Source organism: Microchirus variegatus (assembly GCF_963457635.1).
Source record: "Microchirus variegatus genome assembly, chromosome: 16".
Taxonomy (NCBI): domain Eukaryota; kingdom Metazoa; phylum Chordata; class Actinopteri; order Pleuronectiformes; family Soleidae; genus Microchirus; species Microchirus variegatus.
Genome location: NC_139817.1, coordinates 7,775,797 through 7,797,533, shown reverse-complemented (window position 1 = coordinate 7,797,533; position 21,737 = coordinate 7,775,797). Strand labels below are relative to the sequence as shown.

At 41.3% G+C, this 21,737-nt stretch overlaps 2 protein-coding genes across 2 annotated transcripts; one reads left to right on the top strand and one right to left on the bottom strand.

The window, feature by feature from the left end:
• Positions 1-7,081: 7,081 nt before the first annotated feature.
• LOC310938595 (gamma-crystallin M2-like) lies at positions 7,082-7,822 on the bottom strand (the record flags this gene model as incomplete). The annotated part of the gene is made up of 3 exons (XM_083903120.1): positions 7,788-7,822; positions 7,437-7,679; positions 7,082-7,351 (listed from the first exon to the last, which is right to left on the bottom strand). Exons 1-3 carry the CDS (start codon positions 7,794-7,796, stop codon positions 7,082-7,084), a joined length of 522 nt encoding a protein of 173 aa, XP_083759246.1. The 5' UTR covers positions 7,797-7,822.
• A 2,890-nt stretch (positions 7,823-10,712) lies between these two features.
• LOC310938588 (ETS translocation variant 5-like) lies at positions 10,713-17,938 on the top strand. Its single transcript, XM_083903111.1, has 13 exons — positions 10,713-10,784; positions 13,040-13,105; positions 13,203-13,287; positions 13,618-13,665; positions 13,859-13,909; positions 14,058-14,166; positions 14,261-14,515; positions 14,623-14,903; positions 15,081-15,143; positions 15,235-15,303; positions 15,846-16,003; positions 16,221-16,322; positions 16,500-17,938. Exons 2-13 carry the CDS (start codon positions 13,058-13,060, stop codon positions 16,731-16,733), a joined length of 1,503 nt encoding a protein of 500 aa, XP_083759237.1. The 5' UTR covers positions 10,713-10,784; positions 13,040-13,057; the 3' UTR covers positions 16,734-17,938.
• The last annotated feature ends 3,799 nt before the right edge of the window (positions 17,939-21,737 follow it).

Genomic DNA, 21,737 nt, shown 5'->3' with positions numbered 1-21,737 from the left:
TTGTCATCTCCCCTCGGCCCTTGTCACTCTCCCCAATGGATGATGATTTATTCAAAATGTCACATGGAGCGGAAACTGGTAAATAAGCACAGCTACATTTGGCAAATCCTCCCGCTTTGATCCCCAAATGACTTTTCAGACCCGATTCGAGCCAAAGAATGCATAAAAAAAGAAGTGAGGTCACGGATATTTTCAGTATTTAGAGTGTTGTGCTTAATGTCATGGAAAAAGGAAAAATACAATGAAATAGTTAAAGGTCCATTGTGTGGAATTTAAGTGAAATTTGCTTTATTTGGTGGAAATTGATGATAAGAGAAGGTGGTTTTTCCCCACCAGCGAGTCACAACTAAAACATGTCGCCTACAGCTGCTTACTTTGTCATCTCATTTCAGGTGTCCTGTGTGTTTCCCACCCCTTTGATTACCTGCATCTGCCCTAACGTGTTCCACCTCTGTATAATTGTCTCCAACCACAGTAAGTATGTATGCATCTCAATAAATTATAATATCGTGGAAAATGTAATCTATTTCAGTAATTCAACTAGTCAAATAGTGAAATCCTGTTTTATATAAATTCAATACACACAGACTGAAGTAGTTTAGTGTCTCTGCCAGTTTGTCTTCATCCTCTGTGTCAAGAGCTCCTACATGATTATTTCTTGTGAGTTTTCCTCATGTGTTACACCTAACTTCTGCCTGTTTACCACCACAATTTTTTGTTTTTGGATACTTCTGCCAATTCTGACTACTTTCAACTTTATTCAGGGAATTGTACTCCACCCAGTAGACATTACCACTGGAGAAATCTCCTCGTCCGCCAACGATCGTAATTTTACAAGAATAAAGTGGTAATATAAGGAGAATAAAGTTGTAATATAAGGAGAATGAACTTGTAATATAAGGAGAATGAAGTTGTAATATTATGAGAATTAAATCATAATTTCACAAGAATAAAATGATAATATTCCTAGAATAAATGTACGAAATAATGTACGTTTACAAGAATAAAGTGGTTATAATACAAGAACAAAGTTGTAAGTTTAAAATAATAAAATCGTAATAATACAAGAATAAAGTTGTAAGTTTACAAGAATAAAGTTGGAAATTTACACGAATAAAGTCATAATAATACAATAATAAAGTTGTGAGTTTACTAGAATTAAGTTGTGCAAGAATAATGTAGGAATATTTCCAGAATAAAGTTTTAAGTTTGCGAGAATAAAGTTGTAATATTATGAGATGTAATGTAATATTAATCCGATGAACCTTTTCTTAAGTTGCTTAAATAATTTTTTCCTACACTCCCCGTCCGCAGCCATTTTATCAATCATGGAGCCAGAGAAATGTTGGTACTGTACGTGCATTGACATCAGTGGTGCTAATGTATCAATGCTTCATTCAACCACACCTAAAATAACTGAATTGGCAGTTCTGTCTTTAGCCTTATGGAGTAAAAAAAAAAAGTTGTATTGTGGATAATGCTCGTGATTAAAATTGTTAAAAGTGAACATTACGATCCTCAGGAGGAAACTACCAGATACCACACCCCTGAAAATAACCCCGACACTCACGCTCTGCCATTACATAATCCATGTCTGTTCAATAAAGAAAAATGTAAGATAAAAATCCAACAGCCAGGCCAGTTCAGTTAGCATTACTTTTAGTTCACTGGCCAAAGCCCAGTTGAGTGTGTTTACTTTATTATAGGTCAGTGTGTACACACCCACTAACTATAGCCAGAGCCCCATCATATAAAACCCTAAATAATATGTCTACATTTAGAGAAATCATTGGGTGTCGCTGTGGAATGCAACAATGTTTGTGGTGAGGCAATTTCACAAAAGAACAAACAACCGCTGGACAAAGCCAGAGCAGGGACCAAATACTGTAGTCATGTTGATACGGTCCGATGTGATCAACGTGAAGATGTGTACTTTCTTTCCCAAGGGCGTAACCAATGAAAGTGTAGCTTTGAAAGTGTATTTAAGTGTTGGATATCAGTATAAAAGACTTCCAGTAGATGCGCTACATACTTATGGTGTACAATGTGTACAATGCATGTGCGTGGTTCCATGGCCAAATTGTGATGTTGGGTTGCTTCACTGCAGGAAGCATGAATTTGTTAAAATTTCACGTTATGATTACTGTCTGCTCATAACAACTAAACGTAAATGTGTCACGTGTACTATACGTAATGCGTAAATGGTAATCTTTTGCATGATATTGTTGAAATTACCAATATTTTTCTCAAGAAATGTCAGGTTTTGTAAAAAAGAAACTTCATTAAATGTAAAACAAAGGGAAACATTTGGAGATCTTGTTGTTTATAGGTTATTATGCTATTATTTTATGGGTCCGTACATAAAAGGTCATTTTAATTCTTTTTTCTGTATTATAATTTTCGTATGACCTTATAAATTAAAAACATTCTTGTTATGTCAGTCAAAGCGATAACAAACCTCTTTTTTGAGTGTCATCTGCAAACATGTGAACATAACGTATCTTCAGGGCTAAATATGTACTTTAACGTACTCTGTAATGATTTTTCTCCACAAACCGCCGTCATTTTTGCAGCATTGTAAATCTGTTTTATGAGTTTTGATTAGGGATAGAAGATTGAATGGGAGACATACAATTTACTTTCTTGTCAAGGGCGACACAAGAAGATTGATATCCATCATTACTGTCCATTAGGTGTGAAGCTACAAACATTTAGTTTAGCTGAGAATAAAATGTGAGGACGGGGGTGAAAACATCTGGCTACGGCATCGGATATACGGATGTGCTTACAGGTGATCTGATCCTAGCGAAGGAACACGGGTTCGCTGGTTTCTACTCCTCAGATGTATTTTCAAAGTAAAATTATGTCTCTTTTTTGGACCATTATCTGTAAACTCTCGAGATATTGTCGCAATCGATTATGTCTACAAGGGTTACTGACCTATTAGATATTTTTTCATTAGGTGTGCATAATAAAGTAGCCATGGTGTATAGTGGTATATAGATTAGGAGAAGGCATATAATGGAGTCCTTAAAGATTAGTTATGGTACTGTGGGGCTGCGTTGATCAGAGCGGGAAGACACTTAACTGTACTTTGCTCCTAAATATGGACCTTTTTTGTTTCAGCCAAGATCTGAGAATGAATGGAAGCGTCTGAGGATCAGAGGTACCGTACAGGAAGGGGCGGCTCGGTGGTACTGGACGTTTGTGGGTTCGAATCATCCCGGCTCCCCTAGTGCAAAACACTTAACCCGGCTGTTCCAGCAGCGTGTGAAAAGGTATGAAAATGTGTATTTTTTGTGTGATCTATTTATCCTTCCATATCAAAACAAGCATTTTTAATCTGACATTTCTAGGAACTATTATTAGAGATATTGTTATAACAATATATCGTGATTATATGAGTTGGGTGTTATTGACACTGAGTGGGGTATACCGTATGTGTTTATTATTGTGATATTTTCATTCAACACAGCTATTTTATATTTTTATATATATGTTATACTTTTATCAGGTAATTATGTAGCTTCTTTAATTAATGTGCTTTATAATGTGTTGCTTTTTCCTCTTCTTCTAACAATAACAATAAAGATCTACTATTTCAAACACACTGGGGAAACACAATATGACTGCATATACACATATTCCCACTCAGCGCCATGTCGTAGTCGATCATATTTTCCAGTGAAGTCTCGTGATTGTAACATAAACACAAACGCAGGCACAAAGAGGGAGGTCTACACGCTGTAGTCACCTGAGTGTTCCCAGACATGAAGGTGTGCGTTTGTGAGTGTGTGTTTTCCTTCTTTTTGTTTCCGCACTCTTGCAAAATGCAGAGGTAAAAATAAATAAATAAAAAAAAAAAACACGCCGCCTGGGCCTCGCTGTGCTTTTTTCCCCGATACAACAAAGCGATTTCATCCCGGTTCACATGAGCTATTTTGTCGAACCATCACATCTTACTCGCCACCACCTCCCCCAGCAAAGCCGCTGCCATTTAGAATAACAGATGAATAAAAAGACGAGGGGGGAAAACAGTGGAGTGAAACCACAGTGGAACTCAGTAATGGTCAGCCAGGCCCACCACGCCTCAGCAAATGTTTGTCCAAACCTGTTATTTCTGGCATTGTACTGTCTCAAAGAGATCATTTTATTCTCCGAGAGGAATGCAACGGCTATAAATAGTCTGGAGATGAAGGAGGGGAAATCAGAGATTTGTAGAGTAATTACAGAGCCAGCGTCAAACCCTTCTGTTATGGCTCATTTTTCATCAACCTCTGTCTCCATGACTGTCTGACTGAGTGACTGACTGACCGACTTGACTAAAAAGGCCATTTTCTCAATAGGACATCCACGTCTGACCTGATCTCTGACCTCAGATTCTTTTCACACACGCACAAAACTGAAAATAACAGTTGTGATTTTGGTAAAACACAACTGTGATGATGATAATGTGCTATAGCGGCTCTGATAGACGACTGTTCCCAGCTGTTTGTAGTATCGTAAAAAACAAACTACAAATTCTGTTGTTTTTAATACTGTTGATATCGTTTAATTGAAGAGTCAGCTCAGAAAAAACACACATCATACTAGAAAGGGGGTGAGAAATGACTTGACTTTTTTATCTTATAGTGCAAATAGATTTATCCAAGGTTATCCAAAAGTAGAAGCAACCCTTTTTATTTCAGTATTGTATCAGATAAAGGATTTTCAATTAATCACAAGATTGTGGGGAATAACAAAATATCAAAACTGTGACAGACAAAGTTTCCACGCTTTTATTTTGTAATTAGTGTTTAATGGCTAATTAAACCAAACCAGTAGCTGATCACGAAACGTCTAATAAAAAGCTGTAAAACTGCAAACAAAAGCAAACGGACGCAAACAAATCTAGGGCAACATTTCCTCTACTGTCTAATGTTTACATCTGATTTACTGTGAAACGAATGCGACAGACGTGCTATTAAAGGTAAAAGTAGCTCAGGGTTGGTGAGGTTGCTCTGCGTTTTCGAGTTGGAAGTCCAAATTCCCACTACAAATGGGATGCACTAATAGTATGATAGTGTACAACCAAAAAAACACCTACAATCCAGCTAAAAAACAGCAAATGTATATATGAATTATTGCTATTGAGTAAATGCACTAACGGCAGCTAGGTTATCATTTATCATTTTTCCATCCATGATGAAGATATTGATTGATACCCCAGTTTTCTTTGCTTTTATGTTTGTATACTTTTTGTTGGACAATATTCCATTTGTGTCTAGTTTCCTCTTTTATTTTGTAGTTTGTAGTAGCCACTTGTGTTCTACTTTTGCCATTTTGTGTGTGGTTTTTTTTCTTTTGTAAAACTTAACACTTTGTCCCTCAACACACATCACTCCCGTCGTGACGCTTCATGTAAAGAGGGCAGATATTGATTCATGAACTGGAGCTCAATGGTTAGTTTTCATCCACCATCTATCTTCTACCACGTAATCCTCCACATGAGGGTCACGAGGGGACATCTCAGCTGAACAGTTCACCAGTCCATCACAGGGGTCACGTAGAGACAAACAGTCAATTTAGGCTGTCCAATGTGTCTAATATCCAAATCTGCATGTCTTTGGACTGTGGGAGGAAGCTGGAGGAAACCCACGCACACACAGGGAGAACATGCAAACTCAATGCAGAAAGGCTCTTGTTCTGGGGTCTTCTTGCTGCACATACATGTGAATAATAAGCACATCCTCAAGCATAAACTACACTTAATCAACACAGAGAGCATAGCGACAAAGTGACTTAACTTCAAGCTTTAATCGCACTTTGTGTTTTCTGTGAAAAAAGTCCGTCATACAGACAGACGGACAGACAACTTGTCCTGACAGCACTTGTGTCTTAAACGATCGTTGTCGCATATAAAGGGACTTTTAGTTAGTAAATTGCTGTAATTATCAAACATTGTGCTTCTCATTTTGCACAGTCAGACCTTGTTTGCAAATTCACCCAGTAATTAGGAAAAGCTGTAAATGAGTGGCAAGTCATGGTGTGGGCCCGCTGTGCTCAGTACAATGAGGAGAAAAGAGCCTGTAATAATGTGACATGTCAGAGGATTTACATTTTGTAGACTTTGAATATTTTTGTCACACGACGGAAAGTTTCAGATCACTTTGTCACCAACTATAGATGCATGAGCTAAGAAAAAAAATAAAAGTGTTCTGGTTATTTGCCTTGTCACTAATTTAAATCTATGTATTTAATTCTGTGCGGTGTCCTTAGGCACCAGCGTGTAAAGTACCACCCTCGTATATGAAGACTAAAAGGTAGGAAAAGGTCCCACAAAAACAGCCTTTTCATGAAGATTAAACCTATTTATTTGCAGGGAAATTGCGCCCTTTGGAGGCAGAGTGTGGTACTGCAGAAATAAGTCATTCTTTATATGGATCATGAAAGTGAAGTTAAATATTCAAGGCTGCAGAAAGTGAACACAAAGCTATATATATATATGTATATATAAATATACATATATATATATGTATATATGATCAATTGCCATGGGAATAATACACAACTCCTTATATGGACATCCTGGGGTTGTGTGTTTATAGGTCACATATTCAGACTTATAAAAATCATTTTTTTCCCTTATCTGTCTTATTATGTGTTGTTGAGTCAAAGTTATGATTCGTTTTATAATACATTTTTAGTAGTGATATAAAGTAGCAATAATTGTGCAGAAGTCACAAAATAGACGTGTTTTTCTTTTCTTTTTGTTCATAAAAACGAGCCAAGTTCCAGGTTCTGTCCAAAAACATGCATTATTATTAACTCTAAATTGAGTAAATGGTTGTTGTCTATGTGGACTGGTGACCTGTCCACGGTGCACCCTTGCTTTTGCCCTATGTCAACTGGGATTGACCCTGGTGACCCTCATGTGGAGGCTAAAGTGGTAGAGGATGGATGGATTCTATGAGGACAGAAATTCCTAGGGTCGGCACCATGAGCGACTGTGCTGACCTGCACGCTTACTTCAACCACTGACAGAAAGTACTTGATAAGATTCATATCACTTTATTTTTTTGACACAAACTGTGTAAACATCTCACATGGCGACTCGTCTGATGGATCCCACCCGGGGACCCATGCTCCCCCACTCGCTGAACCTCCTGTATTCGCCGGGACGCATCAGGTACTGGCGTCCTCTGTAGTTGGGATGCTCGTAGAAGATCCAGGAGCCGTCCATCACGTTGCAGGAGTGGATGTCGTTGTAATGGAAACGCTCGTACAGGGAGGGGCAGTCGTCGGTCAGCTCCATCATCTGGCCGCCGTACTCTGAGCGCTCGTAAATCCTCATTCTGTGAGCGCCTTGGTGCTGCAGAGAGAATGAAGTGATTCATTATTTGATTTTAAAGCAAAAAAAACCCAAACACTTTTGAGAATGTCCAGCTGAGGTTTACCGTGGGGATCATACGACAGGATCGCACACAGTCGTTGAATCCCATCCACCGCTGGTAGTCCGAGTAGTCGCCCCTCCTCAGGAAATACTGGTAGCCCATGTAGCTGGGCCTCTCGTAGACCATCCAGTCCCCGCTGTCCACTCTGATGGAGTTGCAGCGGCTGAAGTGGGAATGCAGGTCCGAGCATTCGCTGGTGCACTCATAGGAGCGACCCTGGAAGCTCTTGTCTTCGTAGAAGATAATCTAGAAGCATATTAGTCAAGAGGGATTGGCACAAGTTGAATAAAACACAACTAACCTCTGTACCACCTGACAGAAGTAAGCAACGGAGGAAAAAACGAGCAGACTTACCTTTCCCATTGTGTCAGCTAACCTCGGTCACACTGGAGCAGCAGCACCAGGCTCCTCTGGCTGCCTTTATAACGCACAGATGACGTGTCATTGTGACACGCACAACAATAACTGGGCTCGTCAGCTTTTTCTGCCAGAATAGTGTGTTTTTTTGTTTTGTCTTGTTTTGTGTGATCAACAAAAGCACATCAGCTGTTTCGCTCTAAGCTGAGGTTAGCCTTTCAATTTGCACTGGTCAACGACAGAACACTCGGTCAATCTATGAACGCTAAATATACATTTTACGAATTTACGACTATTGATAGGACATAACATTATTATGGCACGTTATAATCAGGTATGGCTAAGAATGTAGTTCAATATATGATATATATGACTAAAACTTTTTTATTTCATTTTAAAATCAATGAAAAATGCAAAAGATCTTGTGTACATTTAAGGCTGCAGTACGTAACTTTTGTTGATTTTATTGTTATTGATGTTATTGTTCTGCCTCTGTGAATTAATTGGACTTGTCTTACGTTTTTTTGCCGCTAGAGGGCAGTAGAACACATTGAAACCACTTTATATCATAGTACCTGTGTTTCTTGCGTGTGGTGTAGTGCCTTACTAACAGACACTACTTTACTCCAGGAAATACGGGAAACCAAAATTAACCACATAAAGTTTATTTTGTACATTTTTGCGATTATTGAAGCCTAGCCAAGTTTTGAACTGAAGGTGGCATAAGAGAAGAGAGTCTTTAATACAATAAAATGTCACAAATCAAGGGCACTGGATGCATTTTTTTTAGTAGTGCAGACATAATTTAATAGCATCTGCTAGAAATACTCAAATTAAAACTTAGAAATCCAAGGAATAAGTGATTAGATTTGTATTTGTCTTATATCCCTAGACAATAACATCACCATATCTTCTTTTGGTGTCTCCAGAAAATATGAATTAGTGGTGCAGTGTTCGTGAAAATCATGACTAAGCATCTCCTGCAAAGTCTCTGGTGCCTTCCCGCTGTGTCGCCGACTCAGCTCGAAGCATTTTATATCAAACCAAGTGACCTGCAGTGTCGGCTCACGCCGCTCGCTCTCACCAGTGGCTTGGTTGGGATGCTCTGCACCTTTTCGTTTGCATTGTTTTGGTGAAATAGGATTAACTGCATCAGAACAATGAGGTAAGCCTAGGTCAATATGATTCATTATCCAATTCGCACAGAGCAGACCGTGTCCTTGATTTGATTGTTCTTATCTAGATAAAGGAAGTAGCAATGGAGTCAATCTTGGAGTCAAAGTTGACCATATGTCGTGTACTGTGGCAACAACAAAAAGTTTGACTGAGTGGCTTTGATTTGATTGCCTACAGAGAAACAAAATGTGATTATGGAGTGCACAGGGATGGTGTTATACCGTTGTTGTTGATGAATCTTGTGTTTTTCTTTTAGTTTTCTGCTTCTAGGGGGCATTGGTACACATTGAAACTATCTTGCATCACATCACCTGTGATTAAAAAGGTAGAGCAGGTCACCCTCTGATGAAAAGGTAAATACTGGATTAGTAAATACTATATTATGTCATTGTGTCTGCATATTTATAGCATACACGAGTGCTTTGAGTGGTCATTTAAGGCAGTTCCATTAACTATTTCCACATTAGCTATGCAAAATGGAATAATAAAGCCTCTTCAGACTGATTTTAAAACATTATATTATACTGTAGCACGAGTAGAATCATGGTAGAAGGTTAGAAGAATTGATGACATCAATTTTGGCAGTCACTGTTTAACACAGTGGTTATTATTGCAGAAGCACTGATCACCTAACATGTCGGGTCCATGAGTCCATCTATAGTGGAGTGAGTGCTCCTCTTACAAAAAAAACTGTCATGAACAGATAAAATGTGAGGAATAAAACAAAGGTATTCACTGATTCATATCTTAAAGAACATAAAACATCATAAACACAGCTTCTGGATGCAATTCGCATAAGAAAACTGCACTACTCTTAATTTCCTGTCGCAGGATATGTTGGATCATCTCATACATTTTAATCTGTCCAAACAGAAGGATAAAAAAAAGTCTGGGATACGACATATTCGCTGCGGTGGACGTGTAATGGCTGAGTAAACAGGAGGTGTTTGCAAATCAGTAACAGAGCTCCTGAGGTCATGTGATGTTTGAACTGGAGCCTTTATCATGGCACCCAGATCTGTTCTGGCACGCATCGATGCTGATCAGGCAGTTTGCAAGTGGAGCACAAATAATCACTGCAACATGATAAAAAAAGAGAAAAGATATTCACCTTATTTACCAGGTTATAAAGGGGATGATGTTAATAATGTGACATGAAACATGTTGTTGAAATTGTTTTAAATCAGAGTCACTGCATGGAAAGTTCAAAGTGGGCTCATAAAAGCGTGCCAAGTTCACACACATGATCAGGTGACACACGGGCTGATCTCTCTACTGTGACTGGTAATGAAGTGGAAAGGGACCAAAGTGGAATAATAAAAAAGTGGAGGAAGTGCTCTGCCACCCACTGAGATGAATGGACTTTGAGGCGCTCTTGTGTGATTCTGGATTACATACAGTTGTAAAAGTGCCTGCAGTGGCAAGACTGTATTTGTGTACTTGCTGGGGGCAGTGTGTTAGAGAACCTTATTCTGATTAGCTATATTATATATATGTTGTGTAAACGTATTTGTTTATGTGTGTTTTGAACTTCCTGATTTCATTGAATGGCAGCTCTGGCCCTTTAAGATGGATCCATGACACGCAGTCATTCATAAAAAACACGGGCAACGCACGTCAGAGCAGCCTCGAAGCTGATTGGCTCTCTCTTTGACTGACTCGGGGTTCCAGCCAATGGGGAGGCTAGCGCAGTACTTGGCTCTGATTCAGCGACCGCAGCTTTTCATTGAGAAAAATCCACCGGAGATCAATTTGGACGCGGAGCTGCAGGGGATGTAGAGAAGAGAAAAATCCCACACGGCCAACAAACTTCACACGGTGAGTTTTGCATTATCATTATTATTATTATTATTATTATTGTTGTTGTTGTTATTGTCATGTCGCTGCAGTCGGGCAAGGACGGACGTATGTACGCGAGCTTTGTGCGATTTCGTGGTCGTTGTTGTCCACTCGCAGACAGATATGGGCGAGGAGGCGAACGCCATTTTCTGGAGAAAAAAAACCCCAAAGGCGACGTCCCCGCTCATTTCTCCGCATCTTTACAGGGGCGAATGGCTGTGAGGGCCGTTGCCTTCACGGCCCCTCGGTGCCGTCACTCTTTTCTCCGTGGTCGGTGGAAAACGGGGGCATTTCACAATGTTGAGCGGCTGCCTCCCCCCTCTACCCCCCCCCCCCCCCGTGTCCTCCTCCTCCTCCTCCCCCTGCTTGGGTCAAGTTTCACTTCATTGAGAAAAACAAGGAGGTCCACGAGAGCGCCTCGCACCGAACTCCATTCACAAATCTCTCACGTTGCCTCGCCTTTGTTTACACTGTGACGCGTCGAAAACAGCGCGAATGGGAGTGGAATGGTTCGCTTAGTTTGGTTCAGTTTAGCTTCTAATTTACCAAACTTCACCACTGCACACTTTCCACTTTGTACACAGAAGAAAACTGTCTCGGCAAATCACTTTCGCCAGAGTAAAACGTCTGTGTTGTAGACAATCCATGTAACTGTAAACATACATATGGCGTCTATTATTGTTGTTTCTGTTGTATCCATAGTCATTTATGTTGCATAATTAGTAGCATATTAGCATAATATCTTGTGCTACTGTTAGTACATGTGTAATAATAGTAATACCGACAATATATAGGTGGTTGCTTTTGGTTCCTCCCTGCTTGTGTTTATGTGGGGAAACAATTGAAGGTGACAGTACTTAGTTAATCCCCAGTGGGAAATTAGATAAAAACTAGATTCATCTAAAACTAGGCAAATAGGAATGATATAGCATAGACATCTTTTTACATCTATGTCACATACTTTCAAGAATGGAGAATAATGGAAATGAAAATATAAAGCGCATAGGTTAAGTTGTCTCTTGTGGTAGTTTCCACTACAATGAGGGTACAATGCATTCTGGGGGCATTTCAAGTGCTAAAAACTAAAAAGAGACTACAGTACAGAGACACTGAGTCTCTTCAGGATGTGTCCGACTGTGATGCTATTACAATCTGCCATTCTTGGGGGCCCTTTCTGGGCCCAGGCCCCCCCCCCCCCCCCCAGCTGTCATGGTTGCCCTGCTGAATTCAACTGGACTGTCTTTTACAAAATAATTGAGGTTTTTAAATAAGAGGTTGTTTCCATCATACACTTGTATTTTTCTAATACATGAATATATACACAGAAAATGTGAATAAATAGACTTTTTAGTTTTTCCACACTGGAAAAATATGGGATACAGCCAATGAGCGGAAGAATGCGTGGGCTGCTGTGTAAAACCACAACATTCCTCCACTTAGTGCAAGAAACAACACCATGTGTCAACAGACACCGACTACTGCTCTTTATTTATATCAATTTGCACCATATTTTTATCATTCTGCAGTGACCACACCACCTTAGGGGTGGGAATGACGGGGTACGATACAACAATTCTGTGATAGTCAATATATTTCAAGACTAATACTGCCAGGAAACGTTTACTTGAGAGCAGCATAACTGGTTATAAAAATATCAATATTTACCTGGTGTATCAATTATTGTATTTCACAAGGAAAGACGGCGATGTGTCACCAAATCGATATTTTCACTCACCCCTACACCACATATAGCACTAAAAAACAACACTCTAAACAATGAAACTGATATGTTTATGTACATTTTAAACTAAAATAAATGTAAATGCTGGCTTTAATAAACACCAAAAAAATTACTAAATAGAAGGAACTTGCTTTAAAAATGGTTAAAATAAGATGGTTTTTCAGACTTTTTCCAGTCAATGTTTTGTTATTTTCTGAAGACGTTTGCTGTGTTGATGATAACGGAGAAAGCCACCACTCCCGCATTATCCACGTCTGTGGGTCTACTAGCATCTTGGCACGTCACGTTTTGTCTTTATCTCCTCGAAAATCCCTAGTCAGACTGAGTTTACGGGCAATTTGCGTAACGCTGTCATTGACAGTGGAGCGTTTACAGCCACCATAAAGACTGTGGCGAGAAACAACAAACCTGGTCGAGGAGGACACGCCCAGAACCACTTCAGTGCTTCAAACATGTCACTAATGTGTCTCCGCATCCTCTTTTTTTATTCCAGAGTGAAGACTCCTGCAACATGGACGGCTTTTATGACCAACAGGTTCCATTCCTGATCCCAGAGAGTGTGAGTTTTTTACAAACATTGAATTAAATCTTAAAGTTACGGCACATTTATGTTGACAAAGTTTGCTCACTGAGTTGTTTTCTCGTCGTATATGTAGAAATGTCATGCAGACGAAGCAGAGACGTGTCTCAGTGCCAGGAAAAGGAAGTTCATGGACACAGAGTTGGCTCAGGACACAGAAGGTAGGACATGCCTCCTTTGTACAATTTCTGTACTGCATTAGGACACTATCATATTTCCATTTTCTTTTTGGCTGTATGAGAAAGCTGGAAGGACAACATCACCTCTGTCCATAAATGTGATATTTAAATTTCACATAAATGCTTCACTAAGCACAGGCAGCAAATACCTGACTGTTGATTTCTTCTTAATAGAAGCTGAATATTTGTTTTACAGTTGTTCCATTATGTTTTTGTACTGGCTGCTTATAACACATCAGCACAAGTGTTTTGTTAACCGTTTCATACTTTAAAATATGTTAAAAAATAACAACTGTCATAACTGTCTTACAGAGCTTTTTCAAGATCTGAGCCAGCTCCAAGAAATCTGGATTGCTGAGGGTGAGACCAAAAAACAGACACATCATCTATTTTTTGCTCTTTGATTGACAACCATGTACTTACTCGGCCCTTTCAAGGATTTAAGAGATTTGAGGATGTTGTGGGAAATGTAAAACGGCATTAAATAACATGTGCCTGCAGGAAAGTTGTGAGAAGATTCCTTAAATTTCCCATTTTCTCCCCCCACAAACAGCTCAGGTTCCTGACGATGAGCAGTTTGTCCCCGATTTCCAGTCCAGTAACCGTGAGTAGCTGCTTCTCCTTTTAAATGTTGATACAGTGCTCAGACTGATGCTGATTGTATATTTTGAAATATTGTTGAAGCAATACGTATCGACCGGTTATAAAAATGGCAAAAACTAATCGGCGTGCCTCTAATTGTGTGATTGCAGTGATGTTTCATGGCCCGCCTGTGGGCAAAGTGAAACAAGAGCCCAGTCCGTCCAAAGACCTGTCCCCCTGCAGGAAGCCTTCAGCTGTCATGTGCCTTTATAATTACAGGTACGTGAATGTCACACACCAGTCTACACGATGAACACAAATATCAAGTCATGCTAACTAACGCCACGCTCCTTCCTGTCATCTCCCTCTTCAGTGCCTGTGACAACAAACCAGCTGTGACTCCAGCCTCCACACCCGCACTCCAGCGTGGCCCTGCACCGCTGCAGCCGTCAGCGCCGCAGCTCGCCGCAAGCTGCCTCCCGAGCCACGTTCCTGTCATGAGCCCCTCACAGCGCCACCACCACCACCACCACCACCAGAGTCTCCCACCCGCAACCCAAAATCAACACTTTGCTCTGCCGTGCCCCCCCATCAGCTGCTCCGCTGCAGCCTTCAGCAGGGAACAGAGGTGAGGCTTCCGCGCAATGTCAAAGTTTGCAGATTTGATTCAGAAACCTAACCAGGGACAAGAAGAAAGACTCACTGTTCTGCTGCTGTTGTTCGTCCATGTTTCAGGTTCCATCGGCAGCTGTCGGAGCCCTGCTTGCCCTTCCTGCCTCCAGAGAAGAAGACAAATGCAGTGTACCCCGGCACGAGCCAGGACGGGCGCCCGCTGTACCAGCGTCACCTCTCGGAGCCCCTGGTTCCCCGCGGCCCCCGGCAAGTTTTCAAACAGGAGCTGGTGGACCCGCGATACGCGGAGCAAGAGCCACCTGGTCCGGGTCTGACCCAGAACCAAACCACGTTCAACCACGTCACCATCAAACAGGAGCCGAGAGACTTCACCTTCGACTCAGGTCTACATTTTCACCTTGATACGATATCGAATATCTAAACAACAACAAAATGCAATAAAAAAAAAATAATTCTGTTAAAACTGTAGTACGTAACTTCAGCTCTGGACGACTGTCTCCGCGTTCGTTAGTATAGAAGTTTTTAGAATGTTGCTGATGTTGCTGACTTGTGTCTTCCAGAGGTTCAAACCTGTCAGTCGTCATCGTTTCGGAAGTCTCCCGTCTCTTACCAAAACAATATTGGTGAGTTGTGTTAACTTTATTTATGTTAATTATGTTTGTACTTTTATTTATATTTACATGAAATACATTTTAAATTTCAATGCCTGCACAGGATTTGGCCAAGACAGAGAGCCACATCTGTATTACGACGACACGTGTGTTGTGCCGGAAAGACTAGAAGGTAAGAGTGAAAGAAGATGGTGCCTGAATGTGGAACTGTTTGAGATTGAAAGGTCCAGTGTGTGACATTTAGGATGAATTATTGGTTGAAATTGAATATACTACATTGTCTTTATTAATATAGTGCTTTCCTAGTCCTGATGACCACTCAAACCTGTTTTACGCTACAGTTTTCAGCCAAGATTCTCCACTCGTTGTCTGCAGAAGTCCCCAAGAGTGTTTAGCAACAAATGGCAGAATTTAGCACCTTTTTCACCCTGGTATACTCGCGCATCAGGGTCCTGTAGTATTCCGCTTCACCACCAGGTGGTGGCACAAGTCTGGACGCAGGTAATAGGATGCAATCCTAACAAAGAAGAAGAGAACACGTCGAGTTCGCAGATGAAGTCGGGGTGTTAGAGAGTCCAAATTTCCCCTTAGCAACAACTGACCAGATGTTAGAGCTAAATAAGAGAGTAAGAGATATCAATTCCACACACTGGGCCTTTAAAGGATGTGTTGGCGTTCAATTCTAATGAGTCATTCCTCTGTGTCCAACTGTAGCAGCAGCTAAAGTGAAGCAGGAGTGTTTGCCATACCAGCGGCGCGGATCCCTGCAGCTCTGGCAGTTTCTGCTAACGCTGCTCGACAACCCAGCTAACAGTCACCTGATCGTGTGGACGGGACGCAACATGGAGTTCAAACTGATCGATCCCGAAGAGGTCAGTAAACCGACCTGAAAGCAGGAATGTGGGACTTTGGCACATGTCATTTAGGGTGAACTTTACAAAGAATAACCTAGCATGTTAAAACAGATAAAAAATAGACTTTGACTACTGTTCTATGTGAATGACTATGGTTGTTGTGGTGTTATGGACTGTGTAGTTTTGTGCAACTGAATGATTAATGAAGGTTATGCCCTCATGTGTATGCCCGCAGGTGGCTCGGCTCTGGGGGCTTCAGAAGAACCGACCTGCCATGAACTACGACAAGCTGAGCCGCTCGCTGAGATATTACTACGAGAAGGGCATCATGCAGAAGGTAAAGGCAGATTTCACTTCCCTCCTCCATCACACCAAAAATACTATATTTTTAATATATAGAGGGGGCGGGGTGTTGAGTGTATCTGGTAATCTGGCACAGTTTGGTCCAGCACTGTCTAGTTTTGTTTTGAAAGTATTCATTCATTCATTCATTCATTCATTCATTCATTCATAGGTGGCAGGGGAACGGTACGTCTACAAGTTTGTGTGCAACTCCGAGGCTCTTTTCTCCATGGCGTTCCCAGACAACCAGAGACCGAGGCTGAAGGTCGACCCCGACGCCGTCCCGCTTCCCAGCGAGGAGGACGGTCTCCCCCTGCCCAGCTTTGACGAGGAAGGTCCGTACCTTCCAGACGCAGGCGAGCAGGGCAACCAGGGACTGACTTTCCCTGACGGCTACATGTACTAGACTCAGCTGGAAGCTGAAGGGGACCATGAGATGATTCAAACGAGAGGACAGAGTACACATGAAAATTAAAAGTTAAATGTCTCCTATGACATAGGCTCAATTTGCTCAATGAGACATCAGATGATCTCTGAGACTGCAAATTTTAATTTGAACTTCCCATTTCAAAAAGGAAACCCTGTACATAAGTCTATTTTTGTCTTGATTTGGTCCCATTTGTTATCACAAATTCAGGGCCACTCTTCAACAATATAAAGTTGTAAAATTTGTACACTTTGAGAGAAAATTATATTTCAAGATGGAGTCATAGTTTTCAGACAAAACATTGTTATTATACTATTATTTTTCTTGTCATTTTAATGACAAAACTGTTGTCATTAAAATGACTTTCTTTCCTTAAAAAGCTCAGAATATCATGGTATAAGTTAATATTTTGAAAAAGCATAATATGGCTACAAGTCAATATTACGTGGTTTTAAAAAAAAGAAAAATAATACAATAAAAAGTAGTGTATAGTCACAATAACACTATACAAATAATACATTTAACAGTAAACAATTGTATTGACTGGTTTCTGAGGGAAGAAAATGGCAAATGCTAGGTTTTGCTTTAAAATGATATATAATGTGTTAAGTAACCACGATACAATGACTTAAATCTTAAAATATGACAGGTTTTATTCACTTTACCTTGAGTATCATGATTCTATGAAAAAAACAACAGTTTTATTTTCAATATCTACATTTTTTTGTGGTTAAAGCTGGAGGTAATTTCGTCGCATGGCCCTTGCTATAGTCCTTGCATACGTCGTGAACTCTGGGATCTGGTTTTTGAACCAAAAAAATAAAAATAAATATATATATATAGCTGGAAGCCATGGCGTTCATCTCCTGACGAACCCATCATTGCTTTGTTTTTTTGAGACCTCCTCTAAATAATGTGTAATGAACTGTCTCTTGTGTACGTTTTCCTGTTTTTAAAAGCTAATATTTTTGGCATTATATGGACATTTTAACGTACGTTTTTTCCTATAACCGTTTTATGACAAAGGTACAGCTTCTATTTTTGATTCCGTAGCACTCTGATGCCAAGGTTCAGCATGGACTTTCTTACGGCTAACAGTCATTGTACCGAGATAGTTTTCTGCCTTTTGTATATTTGATTTGCTTCTCTGTGTAGAAAAGGTGTATAATTATTATATATGAATATATTTTTGCTCAAGGCTGCGTGTGCTTGTCGCTGAGCTATGAGCTGCAGAGTTCTGTCTGCTAGTGCGTTGCAGTAACTTCAGCTTCTTCAAGCTGTGTGCCTTTTGTTACGATCTTTACTGACACAATAAACTATTTTACTATTTTTTTCCCTTTGCCTGATTTCAGATCATTTTCACACCCTCAGACTTTGTGACGCATTAAAGGTCAGTCAGTAACTCATTCCATTTGAACTCTTACAGTAACGCCCTGGAGTTAGGATTCCAAAATGTCTGCCTCCTGCTTTGTTTGTGTGCACCAGGTAGTGTGTAGAGGTCGTTACCAACTGGTTTTGCTAACAATGGCTAGTCCATTATGAACACAATTTGCCTCAAAGTAATGATGTCACAACCAGATGTGAGAGGGCCCTCTGGCAGTCATTTTGAAATGCTGCTTTTCCACTGCATTGTCCCAGCACGACTCAACTCCTTTTTTTGTTTTTGAATGTATTGTAGGTTTAAATTGACGTTGTGTGTCCATTTAAGCTGGTCCTATATGTCAGTAAAGACTAAAGACAATGTGCATTCATTTGACTTTATTTTTTTTCTTTTAATAACATTATATTTAAGTGTTGTGAATTCACAAATTCTTCAAAAAAACAAAAATATCAAACACATACTAAATAAATTCACAAATAACGGACTGAAATTGTCACCAAGAATCATATTATTTTTCTAAACCTCATAGGTCCATGATCCGAGGCGTATAAATATACTTTTAGCATCAGCGAAATCATGAATTAATCGCAATTCATGAGCTGATTTAGTCACCATGACGTCCAGAAACGTCATCATCATCTGCTACTGCACAGGAATAAGTATATAAAGTCACTCATCTTTGAGATCACAGACACTCAGGATCTTTCCTCGGCTTGTAAACAAGAGAACAGACAGGTGGACAGTCGGGATCTTCTAACAGCAGGTTGGTTTGGGACAGTTTCAATTGACACTTGCCGTGTATCTGATTTTGCACCAGTTCGGACTGGCCTGGTACAGCCTGGTCGACTTGTGACAATACTGTGTGCAGGAGAAGGAGAAGAGGCCGTGGTCAGTGTTTGGTTGATGTTCATCTCTGGCTCTTGGGCTGAGGTCAACAGCCAGAGAGGCTGATGTGATGTCTGCACAGGAGAGTCAGAGGTAGAGCTAAACAAAAAAAAGGAGGTAAAATTTAGTTGAGCACTTGAAAATAGATCAGCTTATTCATATAGTACAAGCTCATATCAGCTGATGATTTCACGCATCCCGACAATTCACCTATTGAATGACTTGGAAAGGAGCGATGACGTCGAGGAGGACGGACGCCAGTGGCACTTCGGTGGACTCGCCATGGTCATGTAATCACCCTGAAGCGGTAGAGACGAGCTGTGGCTGCCCTGCGGGGACATCATCATGTAGCCTCGGCCTCCCTGCTGCCCCTCTCCCTGCTCCAGCATCTTTTCCTTGTTGCCGCCCATAGGCTCGGAGGAGCTGGACGTTCGCTGGGCTCTAAGAGGGCTGAGAATGGAGTCAGACAGGGTTCTGTTTGGTTTGCAAGGATCTTTGTAAACCCGTGCGGGACTCGTCTGGATGTCAGTGTTCCTGGGCGGCTGGACCAGGAGAGAACTTGGAGGCCTCACAGTGAGTGGCTTGTCTCTGTATTTGGGTCTGTGTTTGGAGAACACAACTGCTTGAGGCTGACTGGGGTTGGAAGTTGGCGATCGGCTGAAGTCGGGAAGAGCTCGCAGAGCCCGCACCGTCTCCCGCACCGCTTCGTGGATTTGCTGGGCAATCGCTGGGTTACCTGGACAAAACAAGACAGAAAAAGGAGTTTCACTCTTATGGCCCATTTATACTCTACACAAAAGATGGATCTATGGATCGAGATGTATGGTAGTACTTCTTTACAACCTTGGTCTCTTGCTTCCATCCAGATCTCCCCTGGACCGTCCGGCGCCGACCTGCCAAGCTCCACAAAGAACGAGCCGTCCAAGTGTCCAAAGCGCCGCACGCTGAGCAGAGGTATGGTGACCGATGGCAAATCGCTGCAGGTGGTCACTCTGACCAGGATGAGCGACGTAGCTGTGAGGCAAAGACGAGACTCTCCAGTCAGGGACTTTGAGCGACCTAGACCTCTGGCTTTCACCGAGACGGGCCAGACCTTCAGACAAGGGTGAATAGAGCAGCTGTATTTAGAGCTGGTACTTAAAATGTGTGAATCAACCTGGAATCAAAAACACTTAACACAAACAAAACACTTGAATTCTATTCTCACCTCTCTGAAGAAAGGAGCAGGGGGTAGAGTACAATAACCGTCATCGTCTTCATCACACCCTTCTCCGTGTTCGTCATCCTTTCGCTCCTCCTCCATTAATGTCTTAATAGCAAAGTACCACGCTTCTTGTTCCTGCTGGTCCCCCACCACCAGCACCATGGTCTGATCCCTGGCATACAGCGCCACCGTGTGGCCTTTCCTGGAACTGCCGGTCCGACTCACACCGAGACAGCATCGCAGGTAAATCACCCTGGGAAACAGGTCAAGATACAGCTCAACAGATAGCTCACCAACATAGGGTAGTAATATTGTGAGTTGTAATTAATTTGGTCAGGATAATCACTGTGTGAACTTAGATCATGTACCAATACCAACCCTTGCTTGCTCGACCCAAATAGTGCAGCTTTGCAAGCAGACTTCTCCATCGCTGTGAACTTCTCCTGGCTCTTGTACCACTCCAGTCGACTCGGCCCAATGTGACTTCCCTCTCTCAGGACAAAGTATCGCCTGTGGTTTCGCTCCATCTTCCCCAGGTAGCCTTGTTTCACTGCATCACTCTGTGGCCGAGAGGAGGCCAGGAGGGCCCCGGCCAGAGGAACCAGAGGAACCGGACTAACCAAGGGGCCGCGAGACTGACTGCTACAAAAGAGCTCCTCATAGAAACGAGACGAACCCCTCCGCATGGCGACTTGATCTTCCTCCAAGTCTTCGTCTTGTGCCGTTTGAAGACCATTCATCCAGCGAGGAGGCTGCGGGGGAGAGCCAGCTGGTGTCCATGTTTGAGTGGAGCTGTGGCAAGGAGATGACAGCGGGGAGGAGGAGGAGGCAGGTGTGGATCTCCTGTGGTTGTCACACCTGGCATGGCCTTCAGCCATCTCATTCACTCCAAGCTGTATATCTGCACACAGATAGAAGCAGAATTGAAATAAGTCATACGTGGTTGGTTGGTATAGAAATCTGTTGATGTGTGACTGAAAGTTGTGTCGTGTGACCCCAGTTTAAGTTGGCGTATGAGAGGATCTTTCAAAATAAAATACTAGTTCTCATTCAGTTCCTTAATGACAACCCACAATAGATTAACAATATTAATAGGAGCAGTCAAGTTATATGTTGTTATACAGCAGTATAAATATCCTGGACAAGCAATTTAAATACATGACATTTTTTTTGTATTTTTGAACTATTTTAAAATAACAAAAAACATCCAGTAACACATTTAAAGATGAATACCTGTTGGTTTTGTGCTGGTAATCAATCACAGAGTTGTTCCCTGACGTTTTAATTTGTAAACCAAGTTCTCAAACTAGCTCTCCACAGCAGTTTAGCTACATCTAGCTAACAGCTACTGTAGGCAGCTAACGTTAGCACCTGCTTTTCCCCAAAACCTTTGAACAAAATACGTTTAAAACGTACCTGCAACTGTCGGCTCTTACTAGCATCACACCTGGAAACAGGCGCAACGGTCACTTTCCGCGACAGGTATGTCGACACACACCGACAGAAGCTCCAC